The sequence below is a fragment of the Typopeltis vanoorti genome, chromosome 5, assembly GCF_054136105.1.
Source record: "Typopeltis vanoorti isolate ZY-2024b chromosome 5, IOZ_Tvanoo_1.0, whole genome shotgun sequence".
NCBI classification, from domain to species: domain Eukaryota; kingdom Metazoa; phylum Arthropoda; class Arachnida; order Uropygi; family Thelyphonidae; genus Typopeltis; species Typopeltis vanoorti.
Window position 1 is genome coordinate 55,665,150 of NC_143553.1, and position 16,764 is coordinate 55,681,913.

Below are 16,764 nucleotides of genomic sequence, written 5' to 3' on the forward strand. Positions count from 1 at the left end.
ATGCATTCTCAAGGTGTTGAAAGTTTATTTTTCACTTGGTTAAAGTATAATAAATTTAGTTTAATCCTTTATCCAAGTGTGAGCAAACAAAGTTTGCGCCTGAAAGTATCTTCAGGACTGGGGTACGACGCAATGAGTTGCCCTGGTGGTGTACCACCTTATCCCAGTCCTGAAGATACTTTCAGGTGCAAACTTTGTTTGCTCACACTTGGATAAAGGATTAAACTAAATTTATTATGCATTCTCAAGGGAGTGATCAGGCAGCTATAACAGCACTACATGATTAAGTTTATTATTAATCTCCTATCAGCAACTTTCCTCCAAATTAGTGTATTACTTATCATTACTGTAGTATTGTTGTATTTAACATTCTGTTCTTCTAAGCACTTCTGAATCAATCCACCTACACCTTGGTCTTCCTCTGGTTCGAGCCTATGTAGCTTAGTCGTTTTTGATGATGCCGTTTGGTTGAAAACACCTGCTTTCAACTCCCATATAGGATACAAAGAAACTTTATCGGGGCTTTACAGCTGAATGTGAGTTAGCTAGTCTCATACAGAGTTGACGGGGTTTTTCATCCTGCAAAGCAGGCAAACCAGCCCTTAGAACACACACACAATTAATATACATAATATACTGGCCTTATAGCTCGAGTTGCTTAGGCTGTAAATCTAAATAAACCAAATCCTCTTTCCTGCCATCTTGGCCCAGACACCTGTTTCGGTAAGCTTTCCTCACCCATTTTATTGAAAGGCTTATATACCACCTTAATTAACCCTGCTCACACATTCTTGAACGCTAACAATTTCAAGTTCCTTTCTAATACTTCGTTTTTTAATAAGATTCTGCTACTGATGCCATCTGTTCATTTCGTAATTTTTCTCAGTCTCTAGTCTTTGATCAAGTGCTTTATTTCTAACCACCTAACTCTCATAACTTAAAACTAGTTTGAGCGCTCTTTTGTATACTGCTAGTTTAGTGTTTAGTAATTTCTCTTATTCCATATAAATTTATCCAACTATCTCCCAAGCATACCAGCGTTGCTTATTCTGTTATCTATTTCCAAATTTAATTTGCTATTTTTACTAAAAACTTTTTCCTAAATAGATGAAATATTTTATTTGCTTTTTAAGTCCTCCATTGAGAATGCAACTGAAGTTTTCTTTCTTATTTTCATAGTTTTGGTCTTTTTATTGTTGATTTTCATTTCAAATTTTTTCAGGTGGTATTCAGTTTAGTCAAAGAGTTTTGGAGACTTGCACTGGATGTATTTAGAAGTACATAATCTTCTGCATATAGCCAAGAGCAGTTTTATATCTCCAATTCTAATTCAGGTTCATTGCCACTTTCATAATATGATCCATATAAATGATGAATAAGAGTAGAGATAATTAGCATTCTTGTCTTATCCCTGATTTTACATCATCTTCCTGTATTTCTTTTAATTCTAACTGCTAACTTACAACATAAGACTGTGTGTTGCTAGGTATAATATTACATTTACCCCATATAATTGCAGTGTTTTGAAAAGCTTTTCTTTGGGGACCTTGTCATATATTGAAATTCCTCTGTAATTTTCACATTCAGCTTTATATTTTTTAAATATTGAATGACTAGAAACCGAGAAAAATGAAAACAAAGTTTAATAGCACAACTAGTTTCAGCTTGTATCAGCTTTCTTCAGGTGCACATTACAAAAGAAATAACCACTAAAACATAGAGGAAATGACTGTAAACAATGTGGAAAGTTAGTGTATATATATATATATTCAATGTAGAAGCCTGCTCGTTGAAAACTATTCTGTCATTGGCTTCATTGTTGGGCGTATGCATGCATATAGCATCTCGCGAACACCATTATTTGATCGTAGCACAATGACAGTCTCAAAGGTTGTAACTTAGGTTGTTGTTGAGGTGTAGGGGGCTGAGAATGATTTCTTTTGATTCTATTATCTTTCTTTCTAATTCATCCCGACAACGGAAAATGTTATCAGACTTGTCCTGTAGGATTGTATGGCTAAGGTTTTCTTCATTAGAATCGGCCAAGAACAGAACATGACTAGACAAAGCATTGGCTCACATTCTCCTGTAACTGACGTCTCTCTCTCTCTTATGTTCTTCAATGCGTAACTTGATCAATTTCTCGGTTTGGCCAAAGTATGGTATATCACAATTGCACCAAATCTGGTAAACACCGGGATATTTAAGGTTGTGATGTCTAGGTTTCGGACAGCTCACTAAGGAGCGGATTTTTGGAAGAGAAGTAAATAAAATTCTTATGTTGTATTTCCTAAGAACCTCGGCCAATTTGGGTGAGATAGAGCTTATGTATGGTACAGAAATATTACCTTTCACCTTATTGGTCTTTTCATTATTGTGAGCGGGTGGATTTAATAGGAATTTGTCAATTGTTTTTTGTGAATAACCATTTAGTTGAAAAGTAGACCTGAGAAATTGATTCTTTATTAAGTTCTATCTCATCATCAAGAAGAGAGCGAGCACAATGTCCTAGTGTAGAAATGATCCCAAACTTTTGAGAAGGATAACGATGGGAGTGACTGTGGAGATATCTATTGGTGTGGGTATCTTTTTTGTAAATCGAGATTTTTGATTTCTCTGAGGAAAGGGTCAGTTTGATGTCCAAAAAAAGTAAGAGAACCATTAGCTTCAAACTCAGCTTTAAATTTTATGTTCGGATGTTGATTATGTTGATTATAGATGGTCTAGGAAGTTCAGGAGAGATTTACAGCCATGACTCCAAATCAGGAAAATATCATCAATATATCTTTTCCAAATTCTTGGTTTTAAAGGATAAGAAGAGATGGCTTTAACTTCCAGATCTTCTAAATAGATGCCATACAGTCTTATTGAACAAGTCTGATAACATTTTCCATTGCCAGGATGAATTGGAAAGAAAGATAATAGAATCAAAAGAAATCATTCTCAACCCCCTACATCTCAACAACAACCTGAGTTACATCCTTTCAGACTGTCATTGTGCTACGATCAAATACTGGCATTCACGAGATGCTATACACATGCATACGCCCAACAATGAAGCCAACGAGAGAACAGTTTTGAATACGCAGGCTTCAACTTTTCTATGTTGAATATATATACACTAACTTTCCGTGTTGTTTACAGTTATTTCCTCTATGTTTTACTGGTTATTTCTTTAGTAATGTACACCTGAAGAAGGCTGATACAAGCTGAAACTAGCCGTGCTATTAAACTTTCATTTTTCTCGGTTTCTAGTCATTCAATATTTTTTAAAAATTTATATCAACCGAGTAAATCAATCTTCCTACGTGCATATGTGTGTGTGTGTGTGTGTGTGTGTGTGTGTGTGTGTGTGTGTGTGTGTGTGTGTGTGTGTGTGTGTGTGTGTGTGTGTGTGTATATATATATATATATATATATATATATATATATATATATATATATATAGATGGGGAATACAAGAGGTTCAGTCATCTGGAATTCGACATTTGACCAGGCCATCTGAATTATGCAGTGTAGCCACTGAAAAACTTTTATGCCTCCATATTTAAGCATTGAATATTATCCACACCAGTTGCCTTTGCAATTTCAAGTTTTTGTTGACTTTTTCTGCCTTAAATATTGATATTTATTCTTATTTGCATTTCTCTTGAAAATTTTCTGATACTGTTCTATTACTGCTTGTTTCCTTTAATGGTCTTTCAAAATAATTAATTCAGTCTTCTAAGATATCCTTATCTTCAGTTTTCATTTCACCTGTATCATCTTTGATTCCTTTTACAGTACTCTTTCTTCCATATCAGAGCTTTTTTTTTTTTTTCAATCGATTTTATAACATTTTGCCACTTTTCTGATATTTATTTTCTATATTCTCTTACCAAAGTCTTCCCATGACTTCTGTTTAGCTGCTTTTACACATATCTGCAGTCTCTAGTCTTTGTTCAAGTGTTTTATTTCTAGCCCAGCTCTCTTACATTTTCTCTGTAGGTCATATACGAGTAGTTCCAACTGCATTGTTGTTATGCAGTTGATATTCAGCTGCATCATGAATGGAGAACTTACAGAACAAGTAAAACACTTTCAGCTACTTAGGCACAATTTTTAGTGAAGATAAATTACTGTATTTTTTCTTGTATAAGACAAGCCTACTTTTTCAAACCCAAAATTAAGATATCAATATTTTAAACATCTCCACTGTCTAATCATACACTCAGTGGTAGGAGGTCCAAACTGTCTCTCTGAAGCTTTATTTCCATGTTCTTTTGCATAATTGATGACTCTTAACTTGAATTCTAAAGAATGTGAGAACCATTTTTTATTTTTGGACATTTTTATGGGCTAGTTCTCAAAATATTGTTAATGCATTAAATTATCCCACCAACGAGTTGCAGACGTATGAATGCTTTCAGCTGATTGGTGTATTCAGAATCAGCCGTTAGTCACATTGACAGAGTTAACAAAGGCTAGTGATTTGCAGCAGCATGTTTTCGAAGACAGGGTACTGGCAGTTTCACCATGGCAACCGCAGGTCTCTCAACCAGTTACCCCCGTGTATAAGACGACCCTCAATTTTTGGTCTAAAACTAAAAATTTTAGAAAAAATATCGTCTTATACACACAATTATATACCAAGACCATACCACCTGAGATTAGCTCTGCTAATGCATTCCAGGATGCTGACAATGTCAAGTTCTTTCCTAATATCCTCGTTTTTAATATGATATTGCCATTGATGCCATCTGTTCATGCCCCTAATCTTTCTCAGGACTTTCATATCTGCAGTCTTTGGTTGAGTGTTTTACTTCTGACCCAGCTCTCAGATCCTTAAGTTAAAACTGGTTTGAACACTATCTTGTATGCAGCTAATCTAGTGTTCGGACTAATTTCTCTCTTATTCCATAACTGAATCAACAGTTTTGTTGATTCTGTCCTATTATTTACCATCTTCACTAAAAATCGTGCCTAAGTAGCTGAAATGTTTTACTTGTTCTATAGGTTCATCATTCAAAATGCAGTTGATATTTTCAAAGCTTCTGCCTATTTTCATTGTCTTTGTCTTGTTATTGCTGACCTTCATACCATATCTATTACAAGTTATTCAATTTAGTCAGGGAAAATCTTGCAGACTTGTAGCAGATTTATTTAGAAGTATAACATCATCCGCATAAAGCAAAGAACTGATATTAACATCTCCAATTTTGATATCTGGTTTAATACCACTTTCCTTCATAATGTGATCCATATAGATAATGTATAACAGAGGGGATAATGTACATACTTTTCTGACACTAGATTTAACATTAAACCACCTTCATGTACTTCCTTCAATTCTAACTGTTGACTTACAACTCAAATAAGGACCAAGTATTGCTTGATGTACTCCACTGACACCATATAATTGTAGCGTATTGAATAGCTTCTCTCTTGGCACCTTTTCATATGCCTTTTCCAGATCGATAAAACCTAAATTCTGATATCATGTTTAATACCACTTTCCTTCATAATGAACAATCACTAACCTATGGACATAGTGATAATAGCAACAAGCGAACAGGAATTAAAATCCATCCTAAATCAATTTGAATGGGAAAGCTTAAGCCACGATTTATGAATAAATCAAGATAAAACCAAAATAATGATTTTAAACAATGCAGAAGAGATAAATATACATAATTGAAAAGAGAATGCTGTAATATTTTGGACACATATGTAGAAGGGAAGGCAACTGCCTGGAAAAATTAATCATCCAGGGTAAACCGTGTGGGTAAAGAAAAAGAGGAAAACCCCCAACAGGTAGATTGACCAAATATCAAGAATCACCAGACATGAACAAGCAATAAGAGAAACACAGGGGAGGAAGAAATGGTGAAACATCATCAGGAAAGTCACGAGTCTTCAGACATGAGATCCGAGAGAGAGAGAGAGCGAGAGAGATACAAATATAATTTAATTTTCATTGCAATAGTTACTAGCTTGTCAGAAAATGTGGATGATCTTTAAAATGGTCACCTAGGTTTCTTTGTGATTACACCATGTGGTAGTGGATAGGATCTAGAGACAAGTACCAAGATGGTGAGTGGTCATTGGAATACTCTATAATGATAGTTTTGAGGGTTTGTTGATTATAAAAGTTAGTTGATAGCAAAAGAGAGGGGGGATATGATGGAAACATTTAAGTTGCTAAAAGGATTTTATAGGATTCATGAAGAGGAAATAATTCATCACCTGTCTAGAGGAGGCAGAAGAATAGGTTATCTTTGAAATTGAGTAAGAATGTGGTTAGCAAGGGTACGAGGACTAAATTTTTTACTTGGAGAGTGGTGAATTGAGTGGAATGGGTTGCCAGAGTCAGTTGTCTGTAATTACTTTGCCTGTCATTGAGTTCAAGAAGAGATATGATAGATATTGTGTGGATAGTTTGGATCTCTGACAATGTCTTTGGACTCTATAGAGGTGTCCATGCAATAATAATAATCTTTGATGTTCTCTCAAGTAAAAATTACACCTCCCTTCAAAAAAATTAATACTTTGATATTTGATTATATGTGGTGAATACATGTGCAGAAACTACTGTGAAGAATGTGAGAGGGGAAAAAAAAAGAAAGTTGAGCATCACCATTTCAAAAGGGTAAGGATTACCCCTTTAAAAATTTCACTAGCCAAATTTAACCACGTACTAAAAGTATAACACATTAGTACTGTAAGTGGACTGAGGTCTGAATTGTTCAAAAATCCTGCTATAGTTCGCCCACCATTTGTAGGTCTCTGCTTGGCGTTTCGCCAAGAATAGTCAATTCATGCTGAAGGGGAGAAAGAAATGAAGGATGTACGAATTGGTTGTCAACATGCGAAATCACGTGCTTTCTTGTCTGTTGCTGTAGTAGTTTTTGTTGTTGCTTTTTTGCATTATTTTTTTATTATTAATTTGTATGATGTATCCAGTACAGTCAACAAGTTCTGTTGTTAAACGTTTCAGTAGCTCTTGCAAAAGAATATTGAATAATGTGCTGACATTCTGCGAAAAAGAATCGTTAAAAGGCAGTCTCCTTGTTCCCCTTTCTCAAGTCTTAAAACATGCAAGTGCAATTGCAGGCGTATCGGGGTCAACTGTTAAAAGAATTCGTAGGGAATCAAAAGGTGAAGGTAAGCCAAAATTTAAATCTCCTAAAAAAAAGCTCCAGAGAAAGAAAACCATCGAAACCGTAGGCTTTGAATGATTTTGATGTAGACGTTATAAGAAGAACTATCCACGAATTTTATGTGGTCGAGAAAAGAATGTCAACTATTCCGAAATTGATTCCTGTGCTTAAAGAAAAAATTAATTTTCCTTGGAAAAGAGAAACTTTAAGGAAATACTTCATGAAATCACTATTGAGTATGTTTGGGCAGAAGTGAAAAGTTTCATTTGCCATCGCTACGTAACTGGGGATATTGACATGTCGAAACTTTTTAAGCTTTCAGAACAGGTGATTGAAAGTATTACAGTTCAAAACTGTTGAAAATATTGCTCTCATGTCGCCTCATTGGAAAATATGTATTGGGACAGAGATGGGATTATCTGCGAACTTTTGGTGATCAGTTTAAGTGAAAGTGATGGTGATTCGGACACTGATTCAAATGACTATGAAGATTTAAAGGATTTGATAACGGTATTTTTTTCCAATCTTTTTTTGCATGGGTTTGTTAAAAGAGTCGCAACAAGTCATAAATAATTTATCAGTTTAGGACATTAAAGTGTCTCAGTTCTCTCAACTAAGTTTAGAATATCTAAGTTCATTTGAAAAAACTTTGTTTTTCTGTATAATTATTTTTATATTATAGAAAACTTTCTTAAAAATAAATTTGGTTACATTTTTTTTTATGCTATACCTTTTTTTTAATTTTGTTAATACTCTACGTACATTTTTCCAACTGTTATACAACCAAAATAGTTAAACTTTAAAACTACAATGTTTGTAAAAGAAAAGCTAAATTTTCCGACCTGTAATAATAAACAAACTCATCCTAGGATTGATTACCCTATTATCGGAATGGATTCTCCTTTTTGGGACATGCGCAAGGATCTCTAATCGGTGGGCGAACTTTATTGTTACAAATATGTTCCATGTTTGTTCCCTGTTGCAGGGTCTGGATTCTTTTTTGTGGGTGAGATTTCCATCAATAAAGAGTTGGTGGGGTATGGGAATAACCTGATAATAACATCACAGAAAAAGTTCTAGTGATGTTATTATCAGGTTAGTGCTATAATATCTAGTTAACAACCTCTAAATATTTCTATTTAGAAATTCAACCAATTCACATATATGTTTGTTGATATGTCAAAATTTATCTAACTTTAAAATTTTTTTTTAAATCCATAGCATATTCACCAACTACAGTTTGGCAATCTGCTGAAGAAATAGAAACAGTTGAAACACATTCCTGTCCAGTCACACCAGGTCAATATTTTCCAGAAAGCCATTTACCAAACACTGCCATTCTTCAGCCATTTTATACCAACCCTGCTTTTTCTATTCCCTCTGCTGTCAAAGAATCGCCACCACCACCACCAAGCTCTGCTGAAACAACACCATTGGGCTCACCTCAAGGATCTCCAGTATTTCAAAAACGTGTTTTGGAAAATAATTCTAATTATAAAAGCAATCATTCCACATCATCTAGTATCAGTCCTATAAGATGGATTTGGGAGGGTTTATTTACACATCCAGGAAATAGAGAGCAATCACAACAAACAAGTAAAGGAAAGCTTGAATATAGATCAAATGGAAATGTGCTACATACTAGTGATGATAAAACATCCAAACGGAAGTTTGCCTTGCCACTTGTTGGTAACAGAAAGTATAATATCTCAAACTTTGATATAAATGCTTTAAGTCCTACATCCTGGTAAATGTATGTAAATTTATATTTTGATAAGAAGTTATATTCTTGTTTTCATCTTTATTTTTCCCAAGTGTAAGCAAAGAAAATTTTGCAAATGATGCATCTTCATGGCTAGCCTACCTGAATATAATGCAGTTCTATTCACATCAAATGGTCTTGGTATCTATTAATGCAGGCACATTCCTTTCTGCAACTGCTCTATATGTAAGTAGCTTAGTTGTAAAAATACTTCATTTGTAATATTTTCCTCGCTCATCCTTGGGAAAAATAAGGATGGAAACAAGAATATAGTTTCTTGTGAAGTATGTTTTTTTTTCTTACTTCCTGGCAAAGAAAAAAAAATTCTAAAAAGTTTATAAATCACCAGAGTATGGCACATTTTCCTTGTAGCATTTCAGTAATAATAATTTCCTCCTAGCAGCAACTTTATTTGCAAGTTTTGTGATTGATCAGTTAAAAAAATTTGCTTATTAATAAAAGTTTGTTCTGTTGTCATACTATATTAATAGCTTTTTTTTTTGTTGTTGTTGCTGATATAAGCGAATGTTTAAATTAAAGGTTTTAATATAAATATTTTTGCCCTTATACAGTTTAAGGAAATCATATTAAACCTTATCACAATTTTAGTATACTAAAGTGACTTTTTGGTTAATAGAATTGCATATCACTGAGCCATGGCACTTGTCTTTTCAATAAAAATTGTATTTCTTTATTTCCTTCAACAAAAAATTCACTCACTTCAGTTGTATCATAGCTTCTGCATGTGTTCAGATGTGATTTAAATATTTAAATCATTTTGATATTTAAACATTGTATTAACATTGAGAGCCTATTCTTTTACATTCCTTATACACTGTGTGTGTGCGTGCATGTGTACATTTATATATGTATATCTTGCTAGTGCTTTATTTACATTTGGGATTCTTGCATGTCTGCTCTTTCTAAAGTAACCCATAATTCTACATTAAGCTGCTAATAACAATTTCTAAGTTGGAATAAAATCTTATTTCAGAATAAGTTATTTTTTTTCATTGTAAAGTAATGTTAATTTAAAAGTTCTACTTAAAGAGGGTTACATTAAAATGTTATAATTTTCATATAGCCCATTTTTAATACACATACTAACATCTCTAATACTGGAACACAGTATGTGTGATCACTTTGTTCATGTATTAGCTGTTTCAAAACTCAAACTTATTTTAAAAGCCATTTTAGATATGCATCATTATTTGTAATATGTATTATGAGTGTATATGCCATATGATCTCTTGCATTTTTTTCTTTTAAAATATTTTAGATCTGTTTAAATATTTATGTATATTATTTCTCTTAAATAATTGTCCTGTAGTGTATCTTGATATTTGTATTTCAGATTTATAACTCTTTTTGAAAGAAATTTGTATTCAGATTGAAATGAACCTGTTCTTCATAAAGCCTGAAATATAAATACTGTTGTGACAGTTCTGGATTTTGAGATTGTGAAGGCTCTCGACATAACTTATTGGAATTTTTTTTTTTGAGAGTTATTATGATCCTTAATTTTTTTATATAGTTGAATTACTAAAAATATCTTCAAAGAATAGCATAGAAACTAACTCTTAAACCATCTTTGGCAAAGCGTCATTTTTTTTTTTTTTATTTGAATTGAAACCAAATAAAATACAATTATGAAATGTGTTTCAAATAATTTTACTCCTTTAAGTTTGTGTGTTTTCATCTTTGGAAGTTGTTGCCTAATTATACATCATGCATTATACATAATGCAAATATATGAAAAAAGAAAAAAAAAGTAGTCCATTCAAAATGTAGAATCTATTGAAGAAATATTTCAGATAATAAGGCAGTTTTTAACAAAGATATCAAATCAGAAATAAGTTGGTATAATGGGAATAAGAAATAAAGTTGGTATAATGGGAAGTCATTTAAATAATATAATTGTTGTCTAAGTTCATAGTGCATTAATTCTCCAACCAACAGCATGTTCAAATCCCACTATGAGAGTCTACTAATTTTGATTATTTCCCAATTCATTGCTGTCCAACAAGTAGGCTGTGTGTTTGAATCCTGCTGTGAGCATGATTGTTTAGGATTATCTTTAGGTGGTTGTTGTCAGACCATAATTATACCTATTTGGAAGCCTTAAGTTGATAAGTTATGTAAGATTATTGTTGTATTAGCTAATCATATGATATCTAATCACATATATATAAATATTAAATGAAGAGCAAGAAATTGAAAATCGAAAGTATATATGAGAGCAGTCTAAAAAGTTCTCGGCCTAACAATGAAAAAAACAATCTATAATTTCAAAACTATTTTTATTTTTCAACATAATCTCCCTTAAGACTAATACATTTATTCCAGTGATGCTCCGGTGCCATTATTCCTTCTCTGTAGTGGTTCTCAGTGCAAGATCTGCAAAATATCCCTCTACATCTGCATTCACTTCTTTATTTCAAGAAAAACACTGACCAGTGAGGAAGAGTTTTAGTTTTGGGAAGAGATAGAAGTCAGAGGGAGCCAAATCTGGGGAATAGGGTGGATGTTCCAACAATTCATAGTGCATATCGCTTAATTTTCTCATTGCCAAAATACCTTTCTGGGCAGGTGCACTGTCCTGATGAAAGATGTTTTTTTTCCTTCTGCAAATCGGATCTTTTCTCATGAATTTTTTTGTCTAGTCTAGTTAAAAGATCAGAATAATATTCCCCAGTTATTATTTTACTCTTTTCAAGATAATTAAACAAAATGCATCAGAAAAATATCGATGCCATAACCTTTCCTGCTGATGGAACTGAGTTTGTCTTCTTTGGCGCTGAACAACCAGCTACTGTCCACTGTTTGGATTCTGGTGTGTACTAGTGAATCCAAGTCTAATCCATAGTAATAAATTGACTCAAAATCAGTTTTATTGTTAAAATGCTCCAAGCACTTCGGAGATTTTCGTGCGAGTGCATTTTTGATCTGCTGTGAGCAAGCGTGGTGCTCATCTTGTGCAAAGTTTTTTCTTTTGAAATTCCTATTGTCTAAGCAATTTCTGGCTCTTTGACTTGCATGTCATCCAATACCATATCATGCACTCCATCAAATTCTTGCTAATGCTGTTGCCATCTATGGTTGAGGCTGAGAACTTTTCAGACCACCATCGTGTATATATGTATGTGTATATATATATACAGGGTGTTCGGGATAAATTTGACAGTTTCGTAAGGAAAAAGAAAATCTTCTTTGTATCTATTAAATTTAATGAATTGACAAAAAAACATTACAGGCAGAGTTAATTTCAATACTATCAACAAGATTTACTCAAAATAACCACCATTAGCATCGATCACAGCTTCAATTCTGCTTCGGAACCTCGAACAAGCTGATGCTACAGTCTCCCTGGGAAGGGCTGCAAAAACTGTTTTAATTTTATCCATTAACTGGGCTTTTGTATTACTGGAAGTGCGATTGGTGTCTTTTTCAACTGCGCCCCATACAAAATAATCCATGGGGTTAAGGTCTGGGGAGTTTGGAGGCCAAACATTTGGACTGGTGAAGTCGTAGAAATTTTCAGACAACCATTTTTGACTTTTCCCAGAGGTGTGGCAAGGGGCCGAATCCTGCTGCCATACATACGGCCTACCATTGGCTACCCTTGTTATCCAGGGCTTGACTACAGTTAGCAACTCCACGAACAAAGCCCGAATTCCAATGCCAGGGTTCTTCAACACCTGTTCCTGCAGATTTGCGAGGAATTCTGCTGTACGAACGCAATCAGATCGTCTGCTAGGGATCTTTCTTCTTGCTACATCCTCGTAGTCACCATTGCAAGTCTCTAGTTCATGCCTGATTGTTTTTACTGTATTCAGGGAGCATTGGGCAGCAGTCGTAATATCCTTATTTTGATGGCGGGCACGAATCATCATGATACAAGTTATTCTCTTCCATGATTCAGGTGGGTTCCAGCTATCCATCCTTTCTGACATCTTGTATATGAATGAAGAAGGGTCCAAACTTTTAAATGAAGAGAAGTGTGTGTTAATACATGTAACTTACGGAAAAATATAATTAATTATAAATATGTCAAATTTATCCCGAACACCCTGTATATATATATATATATATATATATTACTTCGATATGATAAAAATGAATTAAGGGCTGTGATGACAAATGATTCGATGCATAGACTGTATAGGAGGAGTGGATGCAAGTTTTTTTATGTATGGAGTGAATTGAGTGAAGATTTGTGTAAGAGGGACAGTCTGCAATTGAATGTGTTTGGTATCAGGAGTCTTGAAGAACTAATAATTAGTATGAGATCCAACACAAAACTAGTGAAACTAATTTATAATGTGAGGAATGGTGAGAATCTATTTTTAGAACACTAGAGAAGAACAGATTTGCAAATTGTCCAACTGTCAAGCAGGCTACAGACAGTATATAAAAGAACATGTAACTTTGTCTGTACACAAATGCTAGGAGTATCATTTTTTTTTTTTTTGCTTTTATCCGTATATTGGGATCTCAGATTGTAGGCATTAGTTGAGACCTTGCTATCAAAATCACATACGTATGGAGTGTAAATGGAATGGCATTTTTAAGGATTGGAGAGAACGGGGAATGCTGCTAATATCGTTTAACTTGAATCCAATTAATGTAGACCTATGATTGTAAAACTAGCAACAGATTTTCATGTGACAATGATTTTATTTGAAGCCATCTGGTGTGAGCTGGAATCTAACAAGGTCAAATACATAATTGGGTGTTGTTACAGACCTGGTGGATTAGTTGCTGGTGATGAAGAAATGCTCACCAAATAAAGACTATGGGTACGAATGGTGATCATAATGGGGTGCTTTAGTTTTCAAACATTAACAGTAAATTCTCATGAGAATGAAACAATTTATTGAGCTGCTGCTGCAAGACAACTTCCTCAGTAGAATGACAGAACTCGAGGTCAAAGAGTATCAGATTTAAAGTGTCAGAGAAAATTTCCGATAAAGACGTAACTATTTTGCTTCTGTTTGGCAAGAGTGATCATGCATATTAAGTTGGAAAGTGGCAAAGTTTATGAATATGAATGTTCCATTCATGAAGGGTTATATGCTGAACTACAGAGCAGGAAATTATGACCAACTGATGAGTATATAGTAGGTTCAGCATAATGGTATCAGTTGCTTGATGGAATGAATAAATAAGGAGTGAAATGAATGTGTAATCTTATCAAGGCAAGAGATTTTAAGAAAAGGTGCAAGGAATACAATGTGCATAAGGATGTCTATTATGATAATTATAAGCAGCGGACCAGTAAAGTCAGCGTTGTACGGAAAGCTGAATGAAAAGGAACTGGATCTGCAAGTTACACAATTCAAAAGAATTTTGTTATGCTGCATGTAAAAACGAATTCGAAAGTAACTATTGAATACAGATGGTATGTGGATGACTGATGCAGAAGTGGTTCAACTAATGAATAAACATTTTGCTAAAAACTCAATGTGGTATATGCAGCAAAAACTCACCACTACCTCCACTGTATGAGGAGGTATTTATTTATTCATATGGAGTTTCCTCCCTTTTCTGCACCGTCCCTATTGGGGTGAGTTGAGCCCCCTCATGGGCGGTTAAGTATTTATGGCTGTAGATCCGTGTGTTCATAGGGCCAGTTTGCCTACTTGTGGGATGAAAAACCCTGATGTCTAAGACTGGCTAACTTGGATATGGCTGAGGATGATCCTTAAATGCCTCACGTCGGCGACGGAATTGAACCCAGGACACTCCTTCCCCCAGGCATATGGTTGTGAAGTGCATAGCCACTAGGCGTGTACAGGAGGAAGTACTAAAGCTTATGCACAAATTGAATAAGAATTTGCAATAAGAACTTATGAAATATCAGCACATGCTAAAATAGTATTCAGCTAAAACTACATTGAGTCGGAGAGCAGGGAAGTTTTGCAAGAATGGAAAGAATGTATGGTAATCCCGTCTCACGAAGGTGTTGCAAAGACCGATGTATCCAACTATTGATTAATCAGTATCTCATAAGTGGGCAAAGATTTTGGAAAGTACTTACACTCAGAAATGGATTGACAGGGAATCTGCTTTGCAACAATTAGCATGGATTTACTAGGGGAAAATCATGTTTTAGCAAATTGCTCACATTCTGTAATAATGTTACCATTGAGTTACAGAATGGGAACGAATAAACCATGATACTTTTGGATTTTTCTACAGCTTTTGACAATACAGCAAGATAGACAAATGGATTTATATTAAAAATATTGGTGTCGATATCAGGATGACTGGCTGACATCAAAAACTCATGTATAGAGGTGTAAATGTACAATGTTCAAGGGAAATGATGTGCCTCAAGGACCAGTCCTTGGTTCCCTGTTATTAAATCTGTACATTAATGACATTGGGATGAGTTGGAAGACAACATACAAGTATTTTCTGATGCAAATATAGGTTGGCTAGGAATGTGGCTGATATGCAGTACTTGTAGAATGATTCGAATAGGCTGGAATTGTGGGTATGAGAAAATGAATGTCAGTAAGTGTAAAGCCATGCTCTTTGGCGTGATTAAGATGTCCAATTTAGTATTTTATTGATTGTATTATGCGAGAGATCTTGGAGTGTTAGTAGATAGGGAAGTTGATGTTCAAGGGGTTATGTAGCAAAAATTGCAAATACAACTCTAAAGATAATTGAAACGCTGAAACGAACTTTGATTCGAAGATAAGGATGCAATTTTGCTTTGATAAGACCTCACTTGGATTGCTGCACCAGGTGTGGTTTTCTTGGTATGATTCTGAGACAGTAGAGCGAGTACAAAGGAAAGTTAAAAATCTCAAGAATTTGGAAACTGATTATGAACACTGCGAATTTGTAGACTGCAGACACTAGCAAATAGGAGAAAAGGTGTGGGGAAGGGTGATATGATTGACACCTACTAACTTCTAAAGGAGCCATACAGAATTTCAGGAAAGAATGAGAGGTCATGAATGCTGCCAAGAAGGGAAGATTGTGAGATGTAGATTTTTCTCAAAGGATGATGATTGATTGGAATAGATTCCCAGTGGCTGTTCTGTGTGCAAGCAGTGTGAATGAATTCAAGAATAAGTATGACAGCTGATGCGTTTAGTGTGTGGCCTTCCTCAATGAGTCCCTGACTCCCCTGAGGTCTCTTAATAATATAGTTAACCCAGGTTACTAATTTACAATAACATTTTTGTCAGGTAATAGGATTTGTATAAGGGGGAAGGGATAAATCCATGATGGTGTGATCAGACTAGTCAAAATACTGAAGTATATTTATCATTTTTATTTAAAAAAAAAACCTCCAGAATTTCATTGAGTATTTTAATTTTATAAATATAAATGTTTGAATAAAACTAAAGGGAGAGTCTGTGTAGCTCAGTAGATGCGCCGTTTGCACACAAGGGCGCTTGGCCTCTCGAAGGAAGACGGTTTCGAGTCTAGTCGGCGACTAGAGGAAATTTTTCTAAGCCTTTTTTCGACCGCTTCCCGAGTTGGTCGATCAATCCACAGAAAAATCAATTAGAAATTGGACAACATAAGAACTATCCATGGAAAAAACCGCTGTTAAAAGAATTATAAAAATAAAATGTCGAGAAAATCGGTATTACAGAAAGGAATTGATTAACTAGTGGTTTATTGCCAGAAGCATCCATTTTGGGCATACCTTCCCAAAGCATGATTACTGTGATACTGAAGGTAAGAGAGAAATTGGAAAATATGTACATATAGCAAGCTTTAGAAAATTAAGCAATATCGTGAATAGACATAAACATAAATAAAAGTTATAATGAAAAGAAAAATCAGCTAACGCCTTTTTATTCCCGTATACGGGCGTAGGCGAGGCCATTTAGCCTT

At 34.5% G+C, this 16,764-nt stretch overlaps 1 protein-coding gene across 1 annotated transcript in view; it reads left to right on the top strand.

The window, feature by feature from the left end:
* LOC150106428 (uncharacterized) overlaps positions 1–10,560 on the top strand; it is a 29,435-nt gene extending 18,875 nt beyond the window's left edge. Inside the window, exon 3 of the mRNA XM_090392438.1 lies at positions 8,361–10,560. Within this exon, the coding sequence (XP_090248564.1) occupies positions 8,361–8,890 (530 nt within the window). The 3' untranslated portion in view covers positions 8,891–10,560. The remainder of the gene's footprint in view (positions 1–8,360) is intronic.
* The last annotated feature ends 6,204 nt before the right edge of the window (positions 10,561–16,764 follow it).